Below are 17,557 nucleotides of genomic sequence, written 5' to 3'. Positions count from 1 at the left end.
TGCAGTGTTTCATGTGTTCTTTTAAGTTTCGTCACATGCAACTAGAACAAAATGGAGAATTTTGTTATCTTTCTGATAGCAAACTCCTTATGAGAGGAGGTTTGAAAATACCTGTATGCTTCTTCAACAATAAAAGCTTTGAATCTTTATTACCTCTTTCAGAGTACTTACAAATAAAGACACTGTGCTGGTCACTCCTGTTTTTATTTTTTTTACTGTTACCTTTTTTTTTTAACCTTCTTATAGTCTTGCTCTGCAGATTTTTTTAAAGTGCAACGTCATTATTGCAGTAGACTGTAAGTCTCCATAATGCATTATATTTAACGTATATTTTGTGTGCAGCAGTGGAAAAACTTGAAGGCTCACGTGAGATTTTTTTCTCTTTTGTTTCCCTTTTTATTTTAAAAAGGCTTGTCTTTACTTGCAGACTGCACTGGAAAGTCATACCTCCATCTTAATCCATGTTAGCTTTTAGTGTGATAGTTCACTGATCATAGATTTTTACTTAAATTATCAGTAGTAGAAGAAATGTATCAAAATGAGGTAATGAGGCAGAACATTCAAGCCATTTTGTGTTTGCGGGAATACATAAAATGTGGAAAATGAAAATTATAGCTTTCTTAGACCTCTCTTCATTGAAATCTGCAAATGCCACTTTTAAAGATTTGGTTCTGGTTTTAGCTGACTGTAGGAATTCTAATCTCTTCCTTCATACAGATGAAAGATTTCCAGCACCAACCAGTAATGTTAAAAATTTTTTTGATCATGGATATGAGCTGTTGGAGCATTTAAAATGCTCGAAGTGTGTAGGCATGTTTCCTTTCAGAAGCTTAGCAGGCCAAGACTTTGGCCAGCAGTCAGAACAGTTGGAACTTTGCAGCCTACAGGACTAAGCCAAGAGGGCTGCCACTTGGCATGAATGACTTTCATATATAAAACATCATACAATTTATGTTGGGGTTTTTCATTGGTGTTTTATGGTAGTCTGAGAATTTCCTTCTTTCTCTGGATTTCTTCGGTATTGCTTACTGTACACACAGCATGTTACCTTTCTGATGAGAGCGGTAGTTAAAACGTTCCCCTGCCCAAATATCTCTGTCACAGATTGAAATTCACATTGGATGATTTTCACTTTCAGTTAAACAGCTAGATTTGGCATTTCTCCAACTGTATTTTTTTTTTAGTGGCCTTAAACTAGTTTCCAGAACTACAAAGTGAACAATTTAGGAAAGGAGTTATAGGGAACAGATCTTCCTTAGGAGAGGATACAGTGCAACAAAATATTGGGAAAAAATGAATTAAGAGGAAGAAAAATCCTATGCTATTTGTTTGATACATGATTTGTGAAGAATCCCACTTGGATGGTATTACCAAAATCTGGATAACAGTCACAGAATGAATCTGGATAACAGTCACAGAATTCACTTAAGCTCTCATAGATCTGTCAGAATGTTGTTGAGTAATAAATATGCGGGTTACTAGGATGCTGAAACTAAAAGAACGTGTACTACATATTTTAAAATACCATTTGAGAGTTCATTGTTTCCCTTTTCAAGTGGCATTTGGCAGCTTTTCTGCCAAAATGTATTTAACTCAACATGAAAAATATTTAATAGTTGTCGTTGTTTACTGGCAGTTTAGGCTCATTTGCTGAACAAAATCTGCCAGTCACCCAAAGAGGAAACTTTAGACCCTTCAAAACTACTAATTAAAAGAGTTAGGACAAGATCAGGAAATTAATAGAAATCTTCTTGTTCCAATTCCTGTAACTTTTTGTTAAGCATTGTGATACGTGCTTATTTCCAAGGGATTCTTATACTTACCAGGTGGTTATTTAAAAATAGTAGTAAACGGTGGTGTATTGTAGTATTTACCTTTTCCAGATGTTTTAGATGTTAAGCTGAAAATTGTTTTTTTTCACCTGGTCATATTAAATGCTAGCTTTTAACTTGCTGTTTGATAAACCTATAGGACTTTCTTCCTATTAGTCATCTGGGAATACAGGAATCATGATGTGGTTAAAGATGCTATCCATATGCATTTTGACATCATGCTGGTCATACTCCAGCTGTAGACTCTTTATTCCTGACCTTTTAATTTTCTATGATTAGCTAACAGCACCTTCTGCAGTTCAACTATTGTGTAGATATTCTGAATCCTTAGTTAGGGTTTCTAATCAAAATTGGATGTGTGTGCTTGTCTGTGAGATGATGCTGGGAAATTTCAGCTTGCCTACATCATTTCATGAGAATTTCCAGTACCCCTAATTGAACCATGATGTTGGTTTTTTTTTTTTTTTTTTTGGGTCTTGCTTCTATCTGCGGTGCAGAGGCATTGCTTTTATCTGCGTGTTTTCCTGCAGATTTTATTTCTGAAAACCAAGTAGGAAGCTGAGCTTCTTGTTACATAGGCATAATTTGTATTTTCAACTTCTGCAACAGACACGCTTTTCTGTTAGCAGTAGTGTGGACCTCTGGATGATGGAAACCTTTCTGTCTCTTTCCAGAATGATTGATTAATCTGTAATGATCCTTGGAGGGATGTAAGCAAAACTTCTAAGTTTCTATGCCTTGTATTACAGTGGCGTGAGCAGTAGACCTTGTACAAGAGACCTTTTCTTTACTGCTGTATCTTCCTTCTGTTGTCTTGCCTGAGAATCTTTGAGAAACAGCAGAAGCGGGAAGGCTGCTCCTGTGAAGCATCCAGTGGTTGGTTTTGTAACCCTGGGGGATAATGGCAGCCCACAGTAGAAAACATTGCTTCTTCTTTTTCTTTGCTTTTTAAAATTAGCAATTATCCATGTGAAAGTCAAATCTGGATCAAGGGGCAAAAAACATTATCTCCTTTGTATATTAACATGCTATGCAAAATGTGACAGTGGGTGTTTTAGAACCAATTTGAAAGCCAACCAAAGAATGCATAAGTCCAGGACAATATTGGTTTATGAAGACCTTGCAAATTCAAAGTTAAGTTTAGGCAAGCAGTGTGTGATCCAGGATAATTCTATTAAGCTGTGGATCCTGGTGAATGGAGACTGAGTGGCTGACTCCAGTAATTTATTTAAAAAAGAAGCCTTTGTCAAATGAAATATGTTACAACTATTAAAGAAACTTTGCACAGAAAACAGATGAGAAATGAGAAGCCATAGATGTAAGATTTTGTTAATTTAAAATATCTAAATACACAGTTATTTAATTAGGGGGTAAATGAAAATGACTAAAAGAGATTTCAAGCTTGCTAAGCGCTTAAAAGAGCTCAGTATTTCTGTAAAGAATATGTCACAGTGGTTTTTAGGCTGCCTGGCTCACTGCCTTCTCCTGAACTTACAGGAAGGAAGGGAGGAGAAATCCTCATACCTCTCTCCTTACGAGGGAGGAGTAAAGAAGAAATAGTCAGCATTTAGGCCTTTGAGGGTGTAGTGTTAGTGTTTGTAGCCCAAACTTCAGATCCCAAATTAGAAGGAATTAAATAACTAGAAACAGATGCTGCTTTAACTATTCTTTAATAAAATACACTGCTGGCTCTTCTTAGAGCAGTATATTAAGTAGGAGTATTTTGAGGGAATAATTATAAATTATTAGAGAACACAACGGTGAATGCTAGGCATGGCTCCGGAGCAAAACTTCACAGACTAGACAGTCTTTGGAACATTTTGAAGGCCAAAATGTGAACTTTTCTTGAATGAATGTTTCAAAACCCAAACGTTACATTTATTGCGCTAAATTAATGATGTTTTCTTTAAGATTTATCTTTTGATTCTTGCATATTAGACTAATTCATAGCTATTAGGCTACTACATTTGCAAAGTACTAAAGTAGCCTTCATGAAGGTGTTGAAGACAGTTAATGAAGCTAGGGAGATTTTACGTGATCTTCCAACTGATGGCTTTTCCTTAATCAGAAGACTCTGGGAAATTTGATTTTTGTTTTTTTAAGTTCAGTGTACATTAATCTTCACTTAAAAAAAAATAGAGAAAAGGCATGATTATAAAAGTAAAACACCTCTTTAGCCTAACTTAGTGGTTGCACAACAGATGTGACCCCACTGTATTGCTGTGTACAGATTCAAAGATAATTGAATCCCTCTGCAGTAGCTATTAAAAATGGGTAAACGCTGTATTTCCAGATCAAAATGAAGTGGAGATGTATGAAGAATTTTGGGAGATGTCTGTGAGAAGGGGGATGGAAGGAAAAGAAAGAGGAGTAAAATATGTTTTGTTGCTAGAAACAGTACTCCTTCTTTGCTCACACTTTAACAAAAACACTTTCAGATTTTGTCTGTTTGCCTGAGAGATAAAGCCCTGAGTTTGAGAGAAGAAAATCTTATTTTCTGCATTTTAACAGATTTTCCACCCTGGTTTCTAGCTGATGTCAAGGTTTTAATTAGCAATAATTCAACTAGGAATAGATTTCAGTTTCTCCTTTGTTTTCTCCTATAAATGGGTCTTCAGCACAGTGAAAGGTAGCTGGAAAAATAATTTTCAAGAATAGTGATTTTATATCTATTTTTTAAGTTAAAGGAAGATAAAGTCATTGTTTTTGTTCTCACTACACTCAACTTAATGTATTTTGTCTTGAAAGTTTCCTTTTCCAAGGACTGAAGAATGGTGAATGATTCTTATTTAAGCAAGAAAGCTTTGCCTTTATAATGCTTAGACCTATGGGCCTGTAGTAGGAAAGCAAGCTGTAATCAGTTTAGCTGTTGCTGAATTACACTTACCTCCACTTTGCCTGTTTAACTTCCCATAAGTATGCTAAGCACCTCTTTAGAATACATTGACCTCTAATTACTTCTTGCTTTATGTATCCCTTAGCCCACGTTGAAGAAATTAAAAAAAAAATCCTATTGGTGTACAGTGTAGAATAATACAACCTGCTTTTGTTTTGCTTTGTTCTGTATGAAGAATTAAATTTTTACACAGTTGCGTTCACCAAAACTCAAAATGCCATGTGTAATGATTAAATTTCATACTTTATCATGTAAAGTGACACTGATTAAACTGTTTTTAAGTAATGGGGAGCAAAATTGCGTTATTCAGGCTTTTGACCGTGAGATTACCAAGTTGCAAAAATTCTAGCTATGCCATAAACTTTAGTCTGAGGTCTTTCTGAAGTCAAAAGATGCACTGGATTTGTGGGACTTGTGCACAGGGACCTGTGCATTAATACACCTACCTTGGTAACATTCACTCACTTCTGAAGGCAGAGCATGGCTGGTAAACAAGCTGGCTTTATGCTTGAGTGAGAGCATTTCACTTTCTTTTCAGTGGAGGAATTTTCAGCCTGGCAGCAATAGCATTATAATAACTGCCAGCTGCTCACTTGGCACAAGAGTGCCTAGAACCAAGAGGAAGAACCTGGTGCATTTATGTATAATTTATTTTTCTCCAAGACTTGAAGGTTTAGGCCTCATAAATATTTTGATCTGGTCTTTGTATGCATCAGTCTGGGAATATGCAAGTGGAGCCTAGTCTGCAGATTTTGGTTTGGAGTACATTGCAGTAATTCCCACCAGGATAAGATGAGAAATTATTTTGGGAGATTCATCTGTGAGTGGGTGGTCAAAAAAGAAGGAAAACCTTTAACAGTAAGCAGATGGACCTCCCTCATTTTATACTATATATTGGGGATGCGAGATAATCATCTCCCCAAATATTGGACAGCATAGACATGATTTTCACATCAAAAGAATAAAGTTCAAGACATTATGAAGCAGAAACTCAAGAATGGAAGGGAGACATTTTTGTATTCTCGGCTCTGTACTTGCCCACCACTGTCAGGACTGCAGAAATGACATCTTCAGGGGTTCACAGGAGCAACATTTTTACCTCTATCTGTAAACTCACACAGCTGCAAGCAACAAACCACTTCTTGACTCACAGTGCCACTTTCATCTGGTATTTACAACTGGTTTGAAAACCTACAGTCTACCAGAGGAGAAAATAGGAAAGGCTATGGGTTTTGCTAATGTCTTTATTTCTAAATTCTTGAGACGTATCTGGGAACAGACCATGCAGGGGTAAAAAAAGGTAGCAAGTCCTGGTGGTCTCTGTTAGGCTGATTCTGGGAGAGAAATTTTACTCTGATCTGTGCAAAAAAAACTGAGGCACCCAAGAAAATTAACACCAGTAGGAGCTATTTGGCATTCCTAAGGTGCAAGCTCCTTGCATCTCTGTTTCATTTCTTATGGGGGACAATCTCCAGTGAATTAGAGGAAACTGAGATCCAGACCATTTCACTTGCATCTGTGAGGGAAGGGAAAAATTTTTCCTTGCTCTGAAGAAGTCCTGGAGCATGCATGAGAGTATAGTATGGGACTGGCATTTGAGAATTCAGAGCTCTAAACTCTAAAGGAATATGTGATTTAAAAAATACTCATTCTTTCTTGGCAGTCTCCGTGTGTTAAGTAGATTTTCTGGAGAAGGAGCTGTCTTATTCAAACTTCCATACAGTAGTCATTTAATGAGTCTCTGATCTCAGCTGCTGGTGTAATGTAAACAAATGCTGCTTTACTATAACAAAGCGCTGCTTTAGTTTTTTTTTTTTGATTTGTGCCAAGCCTGTTCTATTTCAAATGAATGGGGAAGCAACGTTTTGACTGAAAGCAACAGCTAAAAAGCAACCTGCTATACAAATCCCAAACTTTTAGTTGGGAGTTCCCACATATAGGGCTTGCAGTTCCCTCTACCCTCTTGTCCATGTCTCAAACAGGATTTAAAGCAATGAAAGAAATGGAAGAAAGGTAGAGCGGCCTTCTGCGCTGGCTCTGGGCAGTCACTGGAAGGAAGATGTCATTCTCTTTTCTTTCTTTCCCTCCTTGTTTGTGTTGCAGTACAGGGGTAAGATTTGTGCCTTCCTCCTGCTGCATGTGCACAACACCTGTAGTTAATGAGAATCTGAGAGGAGGTGGTTCTTTCTTTCTCCTTTATCCTTTTGATGCTACTTGTTCTTCCTCCCCTTTCCTCTAGATGTGCAGGACAATGAAAGAGAGAATTTAGTCAGATTTATGCTCTTTCTTTCATGTACAGCTGTATATGTCTTGGAATATTACAGTTTGGTCCCTCTCTCCTGCCTTTCCACTAAAGTTTCATCGTGTTTCATGGTTCCCAGGCTTCTCAGACAGCAGTAGGATAATAAGCCTGTGATCTATTTCTGCTTGGGCTACTTACAGGTTTTGGCCAACAGTGAGGCTGACCAGCTGCATTTTGTTTCATGGAGCTGCTGTCGTAGCTTTGAGTAACAGGAAAAGAAACTGGGTTCTCCTCAGGCTGAAGGTGGGAGGAAGACTTCATTCTGCAGTGTCACAAAACCAGTGGAAGATGGCATTTTTATCATGCAGGTTCTTTTTCTCACAAGCTGTCAGTGCCCTGTGTAAAATAAATGTAGTTTCAGAAACTGCCATCATCAAATTTATCCCAGCTGGTCTCAGCAGAAGCAGCAAAACTGGAGGTTGTGTGGGATATTAACTACAGCTCTCTGAAATGGTTACTTCAGGTAGGGTCATACCTATAGGCAGAATAACTTGAAGGAGTCCCCTTAGTATTTTTGGGGCTTTATGACCCATTTCATTTGCCTGTTCATTGAAACGATCACTTGCCAAGCTTTCTCTTCAAGAACCAAAGTGATACAAAAAGCTGTGTGTAACATTAGATGCAATTAGTTGTTGAGATTCTTAAATTCAAAAATATAAGTGGAGTCATTTTGTTTGTTTATTTTAGGTTTTATCCCCTACACATCTGTGGGGATGCACTGTTTTAAAATCAGCCCTACTTGGTGAGGTAAAGCTGGAAGTGTTGCACACTGATGCCTCCCAATGACCAACTTAAAGTAGCACACTATGTCTATTTGTACAAACTCTTCCCCTCCCCCACTCATAATATCATCATTAGATCATCTGTTTAAGTAACTATTAAACTTATACATACCAGCCAAAAAGTGTCTTTGTGTCAAATTCTCATTTAAAGTTGTGCAGTGGTTGCATACGTATCAAGAGAGGGCGAACAGCTGCATCACCCTAACGTGTCTGTACATGGAGCCAGTAGCTCTTGGATTTTTAACACAGTGGTAAGAATTCCAAGAAAGTTGAAATGATATCTGGTGTACTGCTAAGCTGGAAAAGAAAAATCAGTGGAAATGTCAATTCATATAAAATTCTATCTACTATCTTACAGTATCCAACACAAACTTCAATGTTTTGTTGTCTGAAGAGCAAGTTGTGTTGTTTCAGGAGTATTTTTGTGCTTTTAAAAATAATATTCTCTGTATCCTCCAGCCTTTTTTCTTGTATTTTTCTCACACAACTGTATTTAAATAGGGCAACGATAAACCAACTCATTTTTGAATGCCAATTAAAAAAAATAAATCTGTTTTAAGGGACAACCTAAAAACCCAGGAAGTAGATAGCGCCTTCCAGAGACAGTGTTTTTAGTTCAAGGTCAGACAATTGATCTTTAACCCACCACACACAGTTTAAAGTGGTTGTTTAGCACAGGGGTTGTCTGCTGATATCAGTGCTTTTTTGTATGTTTTTATTGTTAGAACTTAATGAGATTACATATATTTTGATGAAGAATTGCTGCCGTGTAAGCTTGCCACCTACCTACAGTGACTCTTATGAATATTTGATGACAATAAGTAGTACGAACTTCACTGTGATGCTCACACACACAAAAAAAAAGCAGCATAGGAATAGCTTTTGTTCCAATTTTTTGCTTGCAGTAAACAGTGCGACATTCTGTACATGTTATTAGACATATCTAAAATGTTTCTGAAAACTAGCAGTTTTGTTTGAATCATTTTATTCACTTAGCAAGGGAAGGATGTAGGGTAGAAGTGCAAATTTTAATGCCTGCATTTCTATTTTAATTTGAGTTGGGGTCGACTGGTCAGTCTTACGCTTCTAGCTATGAATTAATAGTTGAGAAATAGGAAAGAAAACAGTGGTTTGTACTCATCGTTTTGCAGATGCAGCAATGCTCTACAAAATCTAAAAATAATATCTGTCAAACAACAATTGTGTAGACTTCTGTGGAATGTCTTTGGTCCATGCAGTCTCACCTTATAAATCCTATTTGTCTAAACAGTGCTTTGCTATCATATTGCAAATTAGGCAGTGTCTGTCAATAGCAGGTGTTACATTTTATCATCCCTTCATCTAGTTTTTTTTTTTTTTGTTTGCAGTACATTATACGTTCTTCACGTTGTATGTTTTTTCAAGATATTTTTGTGTGAAGCTATTATTGAAAACCAGATTCCCGATATAATTGCATGAATTGTGATACTTGTTTTTTGTTTGCACATTTGAAAAATCACCGATTTTATTACCAGGTGACTTTGCCAACCCTGTTCAAAACACAAGTTAACTAAGTTGCCATAATTTGTTTAATTTATATACTTTTCCTTTTCTTCTGAGATTTGTAGGGGCAGCTGCATAGCTATATTTTTCTTGGTGATGACAGCAGCAACAGCTCTAGCATTCATAGTTGTTTGAGGGTTTTTGTATTTAAAATAATCTGGTGTAGTAGTTACTATAATTATTTTCTCCTGTAGCTCCTGCATATTAAGAGTATAAGAATTCATTAATGATACTATATCATTTTTCTTGAAAAGCTGGAATTTACAGAACTTATTTTTCTTTCAGGGAATCTGTTTCCTCCTATTGCATGTCAAGATCTTCAGTTTGTTCTGAAGGCTGGATATTTGGAAAAACGCAGAAAAGGTAAGTTTAACTATCTTTGTGAAAATGATTTAGTATGTGTTTTATATCTGGGACGTCTGTGTGTCAGTATTTGAAGTTGTACACACAACTTTATACAGGATTGATAAATAAAACTGAATAGAAATTGAAACGTTGAATCATTATTATGCAAAAGAAAGAACAACACATAATTGCTTCTATACTGATAAAAGAAAATCCCATTTCTTTGACTAAAAAAATCATGCTGTGAAAGTCCAGCATCAGCCATAATTCAGAGACTTTTAGGTATTTTTGAAGAAAACATGAGGAACGTATGTAAAAGTACCATATGTTGACTTCATGTTTCAGTGAGCATCAAGATTTATTTTCCTTCAAGAGGGCAAATATTGATCTCAGCTTTGGTTCAGTCAATATTTACCTTGATTCAATAAATCTTATATTGTCACCTTAATACCCACTTAATGCTGCAATAACTGTAGAAAATATTTAGGAAGTTGTTCATAATTTCCTTATATTTAATGTTTCACCTGACTTCTCTCTTTATATGATTTCAAATTCCCATTTACTTCCTTGCCACCAGCTTTTATTTCTGGTTTCCCTTCTCAGTGCCATACATTTGTCTTCTTCATATCCAGATTTTGCTTCCTTTACTTAGCATTATTCCTATCTCCTCCCTCTTCCCTCACCCTCGAAAAGAAGTAACACATTTGTGTTCAATAATGCTATACAGTGATGTAACACAAATTATATTATTTGCAGACCACAGTTTTCTTGGCTTTGAATGGCAAAAGCGGTGGTGTGTCATCAGTAAGACGGTCTTCTACTATTATGGAAGTGACAAAGGTAATTATAACAATAATGATAAACCATTAAAGTGATCTTTTAACAAAGAGAAGAAATATGAAAATAAGAGGAAAAATGAAAACTCCAGTGGAGTTGGAAACTGAGAAACTAAGGATAAATGAACTTGAAAACGTGAATGGTTGTAAGAAAGTGCTTTGAATTTTATAAATATATAGAATATTAAATCTCTTAGAATCTGTAAATGATGTGCCCATTTTCTAAAGCAGGAAAACTGAAGAAAAAAGTTTACATTACTTGTAAAGCTACCTCATGTGCCAATAACAGCTAGCTATTAGGTTTGATAGTACTCTAATACTTAATTAATGTACTGGATAGCAAATGCTCTTTCTGTCCAAATGGGATTTTCATTTGAAAATACCCTACGGCAATTACACCTTCTGCGTTGTTTAAAGGTGGTTGAATCCAGGAAAATGTTAGTCTAAAAACCACACAGTGGAGTTTCATATTTCTTTCTAAATTACGTTCTGGAAAAGTTAGAAATGAAGTAAGATATTTAACTAGAAGCCAGTCATGGAGACTAAAGCTAGTTTCTGAATGTGATTTCTGATTGTCAGTTTTGAAAGAATCTGGCATAAGCGTTGGGATATCACTTTGAATATTCAAAATTGTCAGTCAAATAAAGCTTTCTTTAAATTGTGTGCCGAGTGTATTTCGTATGTACAAAAGGTGTAAGGCAAATTATACAGAATTGTATCTGTAATTATTAAAAGTGCAACTCTCTTTTTTTTCTTAAAGAAAAAACAGAACTTATTTCTGCGCAAACTTTCAATTTAAACATTTTTCTTCTGCTTGTGTTTGTGTGACTCTACATGAGATTAGTGCAGATAGTCTTTTCATATGGTTTTAATTTAATTTGGTTCAGTTTGTTTCACTACTCAATATGCTGACTCAGTTAAACTCATTCTCTCTTTAAAAAAAGAAAATTAAAGTAAGGATATAATTGTATCTTATGTACTTTGGACTTGTAAATTTTCATCTTGCTGCAGTTTCCTCTCAAATTCTGCTTCCAGAATTTTGTTACTATATTTGCTGTATGTCCCCTTTTCTACTTTACTCTTTCTGTGGGATTTACAGATTGGTCAAGCTTCAAAAGCGTAAACAATCTTTCTTAACAAAATGAAAGTGAAAAAAAAAAGAGGACCTGTGGTCTAATACTGTTTTGTCTTTAGTAATTTGTTACTTTCTCTGGAAAATTAGCTTGTGCTGTTTGTTTATATATAGTTGCATGTTATATACAACTCCAAAAACATATATATATATTTTGACATTATATTGCTAGTTTTTAAGGATTGTTTTGGGTTTTCAAAGCTTTGGCTTTTCATCTGGTAGTTTTTGGTCTTTGGATTAAGGTGGGAAGACTGCCTATCTCTTTTCTTCCATTTTTCTTTTGTAGCAATTTGGCTATCAAGGCTGCATTGTAATTTCTAATACCTGTGCTGAAAATCAAGGTACCTGGAAGCATGTTCCCTAGCATGGGGTTTGGGGTTGGTTGAAAAATCAAGAATTGATTGGGATACACTGGGATAGCTTTCCTTTACTGGTTTTCAGACATGCTTTGGCTTATACATTTAGATCTTTTGTAGACCACAGATTTGTTGGGGAAGATCCTCCTAACCATACCCTAATGACATGGAAGAGGTGCATAGTCCATGGAGCATCTTTCGGGATCTGTGTAGATGTGTCTGGACTCCATGACTAGCTCACTGAGGAAGCAAACATGTCAGATGCATGAATTTCTGCTGTGCCTCCTTGTGACTGGTGCTGTTAGTGCAGGAAGAACTAGCACAGCGTGGTGGAATTGTATTTTCTTGCAGATCTGGGATGACCAGATCTGACCAGAATTTTAACAGTAACTCCAGAACTTGTCTTAGAAGGAGAAAGCTTTACTTTTTAGGCTAATATGAAGTACTTTCTTCAGCCCTCTGATGCCATGGTATACAAGGGAGCCAGTTCCAGTGAAGAAGCAAGTTGCCATCATCGTGTGTAAACTGAATACCTGTAATTTCTTTAGATCAATGGCAGACTAATTTACTATTGAAATCAAGCTGTCATGCTGTCGTTTGTGGACATGTGTACTGCTGTTTGTTATGTTCTTTAGCTGCAGATTGTCAACACGGACTAGGTGTGTGATAAACGAATCCTGAGGAGATCTGGCATGGATTTACTGGAAGAACATGAACTGTTCTCACTCCCACTACAGCCAGCAGTAGCACCTGCTGCGGTATGCTGTAGGATTTGGGCCCTTCTTTAGCTGAGACCTTTGGTGCTGCACCAGACAACTTGGGTCATGGGGAGAAGGAAGCTGTGTAGTTCACAACTGTAGGGTAACTGAAGTATGGGTTTGGTTGGCTTAATAGAAAACTGCTGCCACCTCCTGAATTATTTAGATGGAAGTTGTCTAAATGAAGTTGGTCTGCTCTAGCCTGTGCAATGTCTGCAGACATTTTGTATCAGCTGGGCCCTGGTTACTGACAGATTTACGCAATGGGAAAATTCCCCTTTTGTCAATGTGAACCCAATTTGAAGAGAGACCAGGCAGACGAGGGGGTCCATATATGCTTGCAGTCATGCTGCACATCGCCTTTATGAGTAATCTAATGCTGTGTGTTTTGGGGGACACAATGCAGAGAGGTAGCTGGGATTTCTAGTTCTTGTTTTCCCATGTGTATGTTTTTAAATCCTGGACATGTAGACCACTAATCCGTAAAGGATAAGTTATATCCGGTAAAACATTTATTTTGTTGGCCAAGTTTTGATTTTTTTTTTTATGCTTAAATATCAGTGTAACTGAAAGCTAAATTTGAGGGTAAAGATTTATATTGTGTAGATGATTTGATGTTTCCAAAACACTTTTAATTATAGTAACTTTTTTTTTTTAACATTAGGAAAATAACAAATATGGAAGGGTATAGAACTGACAAGCACATGTAAGGAAAAGTTGCAGAGCCATTTTTCAGACCTGTGTATTGTTAATGAAAAATATGAGGCCTAGTCCAGAAGCATACAATAAAACCTAAAGCCTGTGAAAATACAGTAAATGACTGCGTGTGTGTATGTTCACATAAGAGGTTACAGGCATCATTTTAGTGGTTGTGATGCCTGCTGGCTAATTCATGTCTTATTTCTTTTTTCCTCCTACATTTTCTGATACTTTCAGTGCAGCATTGGATAGTGAATCAGCGTTATCTCTGCAATACAGACAGGTCTAAGTGTGTCACCTACATTTCTGTTTCCTGATCAGTGATGGAAAAACAGGCCTTAAAGGTTTGACCTAATTAAACGTCGGAAGTGTGTATTGCAGAAAGTGCATCCATTTTTGCACTTGTGCTGCAATATTCATCTAGTATGTGGCCCACATAGAAGTGCAGCACAACGTTGAAGAGAAGCATGTTCAAATACCAGGGCAGGCCTGGATTTCTAGAAGCCCGTCTGGTCCTCGTTTTCATAGTCTTTCCTTCCATAAACATCCTTCTCTTTTCTTTGCTTCCATGAAGTAGCTTCCTGAGTTAGGTACCCTGTTTACAGGTACCACTATTTTCCTCTGTGATCTCTGGCAGTGCCTGTGTACTCAGCCACCTAGTTAGTTCTGCTATCCCTTCAGACCTCAAAGCGTATGGACAGAAAAGTTAATTTAAATGAATAAATTAACAGCCACAGTTTAACATGCCCTTCTGTCTGAGCAAACTGGAAAGATCAGCTACATGTTTAGCAAGGTAGTAATTGATAAGTGAAATTGGTAATCAAGTCTTGATTCTCCCTAATTACCTACACTTCAGTTTATAGTGCCGATGTAGTGACATAGGCGGAAGAAAAATACCCTAATTAATTCTTTTTTCCCCACATTATTGCCTTTTTTAACTCCTGAAGTTTTATTGTGCCTGTGGCTATATGTTTGTAATAGTTGTTAATTTTCAAAGGAAGTTTAGATGTCCAAACAGGTAACTCTAAGTTTCAGGAAGGTGCAGGTTTATATAAGATCTTGATTCAGGGGATACTAAGCAGAACGTCCAGTCACAAGATGCTATGAAATTACAGTAATTAGGCTTGTCCAATTAAAAAAAAAAAAAAAGAGAGAGAAAGAAAAGAGATCCTTAGCAAAATACAGTAAAATAGTGCTGATTGTCCTGTTGAGCAATATGTCTCTGTGAATAAAAGAAGGTGCTGCTTGTTACATTTTTTTTATCTTCCCCTAATCAGTAGTTAGTGTAACTGTTAAGTTTATGTCCATTACTTCAAGATTTCCTGTCATCTTGGTGGTTCATAAGTCCTGCATTGCTTTGTAGGCTCTGTTAGTCCACTGGGACAACTTTTCAATCCCAGACTTCTGTCTGGGATTGAATATAAGCAAACTGGCGCACTAAATAGTGTGTTTCAATCTTTGCCTCCATTTTTTCATTTTATCATTTAGATTTCTCAAAAGAGGGAAAAAAAAGGCTATTGCAGTTCAGATTTGCAGTCTAAAAGAGAATGATTGCTATGCATACGTTTGGAAAGGGCTATTCCAAAAGCTGGAAAAGGAATGACCATTTTGGAGATACTGACACGTACTATTTTTGAAAACGTGGTAAAGTATGTGAAACCACATTTAGCATGAAGCCATGTAAACTTTACAATCTTACAGACTCCTATTTTCAAGATGAAGAGAGTTAAATTATAGATTCTAATAGTATCTATAAATACTTTGTCACTTTTCTGAAATCTTTCTGTTTGCCTTTGTTCCTTATGCATTTCTCTGTAACTTCTTTCCTTTCCACTCTAAGTCCTCTCTGTTCTGCAGAGTGCACTAATTCTTTTTACATGTGCTAATAATATGGTCACATCGCCTTAGGCCTCAAATTTACAACCCAATCATTTCAAGACCCAGCTGAAGGTTTACTCTCCTTTGTTTTAAAAGTTCCCATGGACTCAGTTACGCAAGGCTACTTCACAACCCTTTTTCTCTGCTTCCCTTGAGACTCCCTTTTCCTAATATAATATTGGCCCTGTTTCCGTTGTTAACGTGTCACTATTTTTAGTATGCATGAAGCTCATATGTAAGAAAAATGTTAAAAATGTTTAAAGTGATCTCAAATTTCATTCAGATCTGTATTGTTTGTTTTAAAACCTAAATGCACCCTAAATTTATTCATTTCATATTCTAAAAAAATTTATATCCTAGGTTTGACTTTTTTTTTTCAGTATTTAGTTGCCTGACTGTCTGCTCTGTTGTACAAGTTCTTTGCCAATCTAAATTGCTGATGCAGAACGATCTGAAGAAACCCAGATTTTTTTTTTTTTCCCAATGCATACCTGATATGAGGAGAAGGAAGAAGATGAGAGTAAAGAACAGCTTATTCTGAAATGAAATTTGGCCTAATTCTGGACCAACTTGTGCTTAATGATGATTCCTTTTCCTTTTTTTACAAAACTGATAGTGTTATACTTTTGCAATTCTGTTCTATGTTGTACTGTGACAACTTAAGAGTTTCCTGTTGTTGAATTGCAAAGCCCTATCTTGAGAAAATAAGAGGTAATAAGACTGCTACCCTTTTTCAGAGAAGTGTGTTTCATTCGTCCCTCCCTCATCCCTTCCTAATATGCTGGTATATTTCTGCCTAGGAAAAAATTCTGTTTCTAATTTGGGATTTCAAAATGAAAGTGAAATCTCTGTGATGTAAATGGGCTTCCTGAGGCTGTGGACATCTAAGGCTCCTGCCATTAAAAACATCTATATCTAATTTTTGGTCTCTGAGTAAAATCCTTAGGTCTTTAAAGTTTTTAAACATCAAAACCTGTTTAATTCTCTCTGAAGCACAGTCTCCAGAAAGTATTTCTGGTATATAATTCTGAATGGGGAAGTTCAGAAGTCAAACCTGCTTAGCTGCAAGCATTTGCTAATAAATGAAGTTGAGGTGATCACTTGAGTGTGATTGTCACAAGATGACCCAGCCTTCAAGCCTACACCTGACTACGGTGCCTGGCCAAACAGCTGCCTTGTGTCACAGTCAGCCTCATGGCAATCAGGTAACAGGGTTGGTCTCCAGTCCTTCCTAGAGAGGTGTATTCTCTAAGAGCAACTGGGATTTGTGAGTCTCCATTGCCTGTCACCGTCTGTGGATGCAGCTGAACCGTTAATTGTCCGCTGTCCTGCCGTTTGGTATCTGTGAAGCTATTTCTCAGGACATACTAGCTTTGTGGTTTGCTGCTACAGGGAATGTGAATGCATGCTTAGTCTTTCTCTCATCTTTAGTGGGTTCTGGGTTAGAGTTGTGAAGTGTCAGGTTGTCCTAAAATTTCCTCATGGTTAACATTTTAAGAGTGTGCACAGTGCTACGCTGGGCTTTAGTCAGGGGTACTTCACTGCACAGATAACTAGAAGCAAAAGTAGCAATGCTATGGCTAGTCTGCTGCCATAAAGTTCAGTGAAAGTATTTAATAGCAAAGGATATATATTTTTTATTGGTGTATGCAACTAATTTTCATTAGCACAGGAACACAATGTTCTGAGAGTTAAGACCAATATCTTTCTGTTTTAATTACAATGTTCTTTGAAAGAACTAGTACTGATACAGAGATAATCTCCGATTAACTCTGTAAAACCGTGTTAACATAAAAGGGATTGTTCATGTCACAGAGAAGTATTTTCAGAAATACTCCAAGAGTCTGAATTTGAATACTTGCCTCTTTTTTTTCTTAACAAGATATTTTTACTTTTCAAACCTGGTGTTTGTTCATTCTGTCTGTGTGCTCCTGTCTTCTTGGGGTTTTGATAAACTTCCAGCATGGGAAAGGGAGAAATTAATGTGTTCCACTTCATCTTCTCCCTGAGGTCACAAGTGAAGGAACAATGAAATTTGTAGGCTGAAATGAATTTCATTAAAAGGGGACCTAGTTAACCTATTGCAAGTTTTTATTTCTAATATCTGCCTTGGTGTGATTCCATGAATTTTACATGTGTGTCCTGTTTGATAGAGAGATGGAGGTTTGAGCAAACATAAAATACTAATACTGAATCTTA

The 17,557-nt window shown here is 36.6% G+C and overlaps 1 protein-coding gene across 1 annotated transcript in view; it reads left to right on the top strand.

Moving 5' to 3' along the window:
* The window catches only part of SKAP2 (src kinase associated phosphoprotein 2), a 115,226-nt gene that overhangs the window by 58,215 nt on the left and 39,454 nt on the right, over positions 1–17,557 (top strand). The window contains exons 5-6 of the mRNA XM_080582199.1: positions 9,640–9,717; positions 10,456–10,539. Of these exons, the coding sequence (XP_080438325.1) occupies positions 9,640–9,717; positions 10,456–10,539 (162 nt within the window). The remainder of the gene's footprint in view (positions 1–9,639; positions 9,718–10,455; positions 10,540–17,557) is intronic.

Source organism: Anser brachyrhynchus, assembly GCF_964034855.1.
Source record: "Anser brachyrhynchus genome assembly, chromosome: 2".
NCBI classification, from domain to species: domain Eukaryota; kingdom Metazoa; phylum Chordata; class Aves; order Anseriformes; family Anatidae; genus Anser; species Anser brachyrhynchus.
The sequence above is the reverse complement of the archived record's forward strand: the minus strand, read 5'-3'. Positions and strand labels throughout refer to the sequence as shown.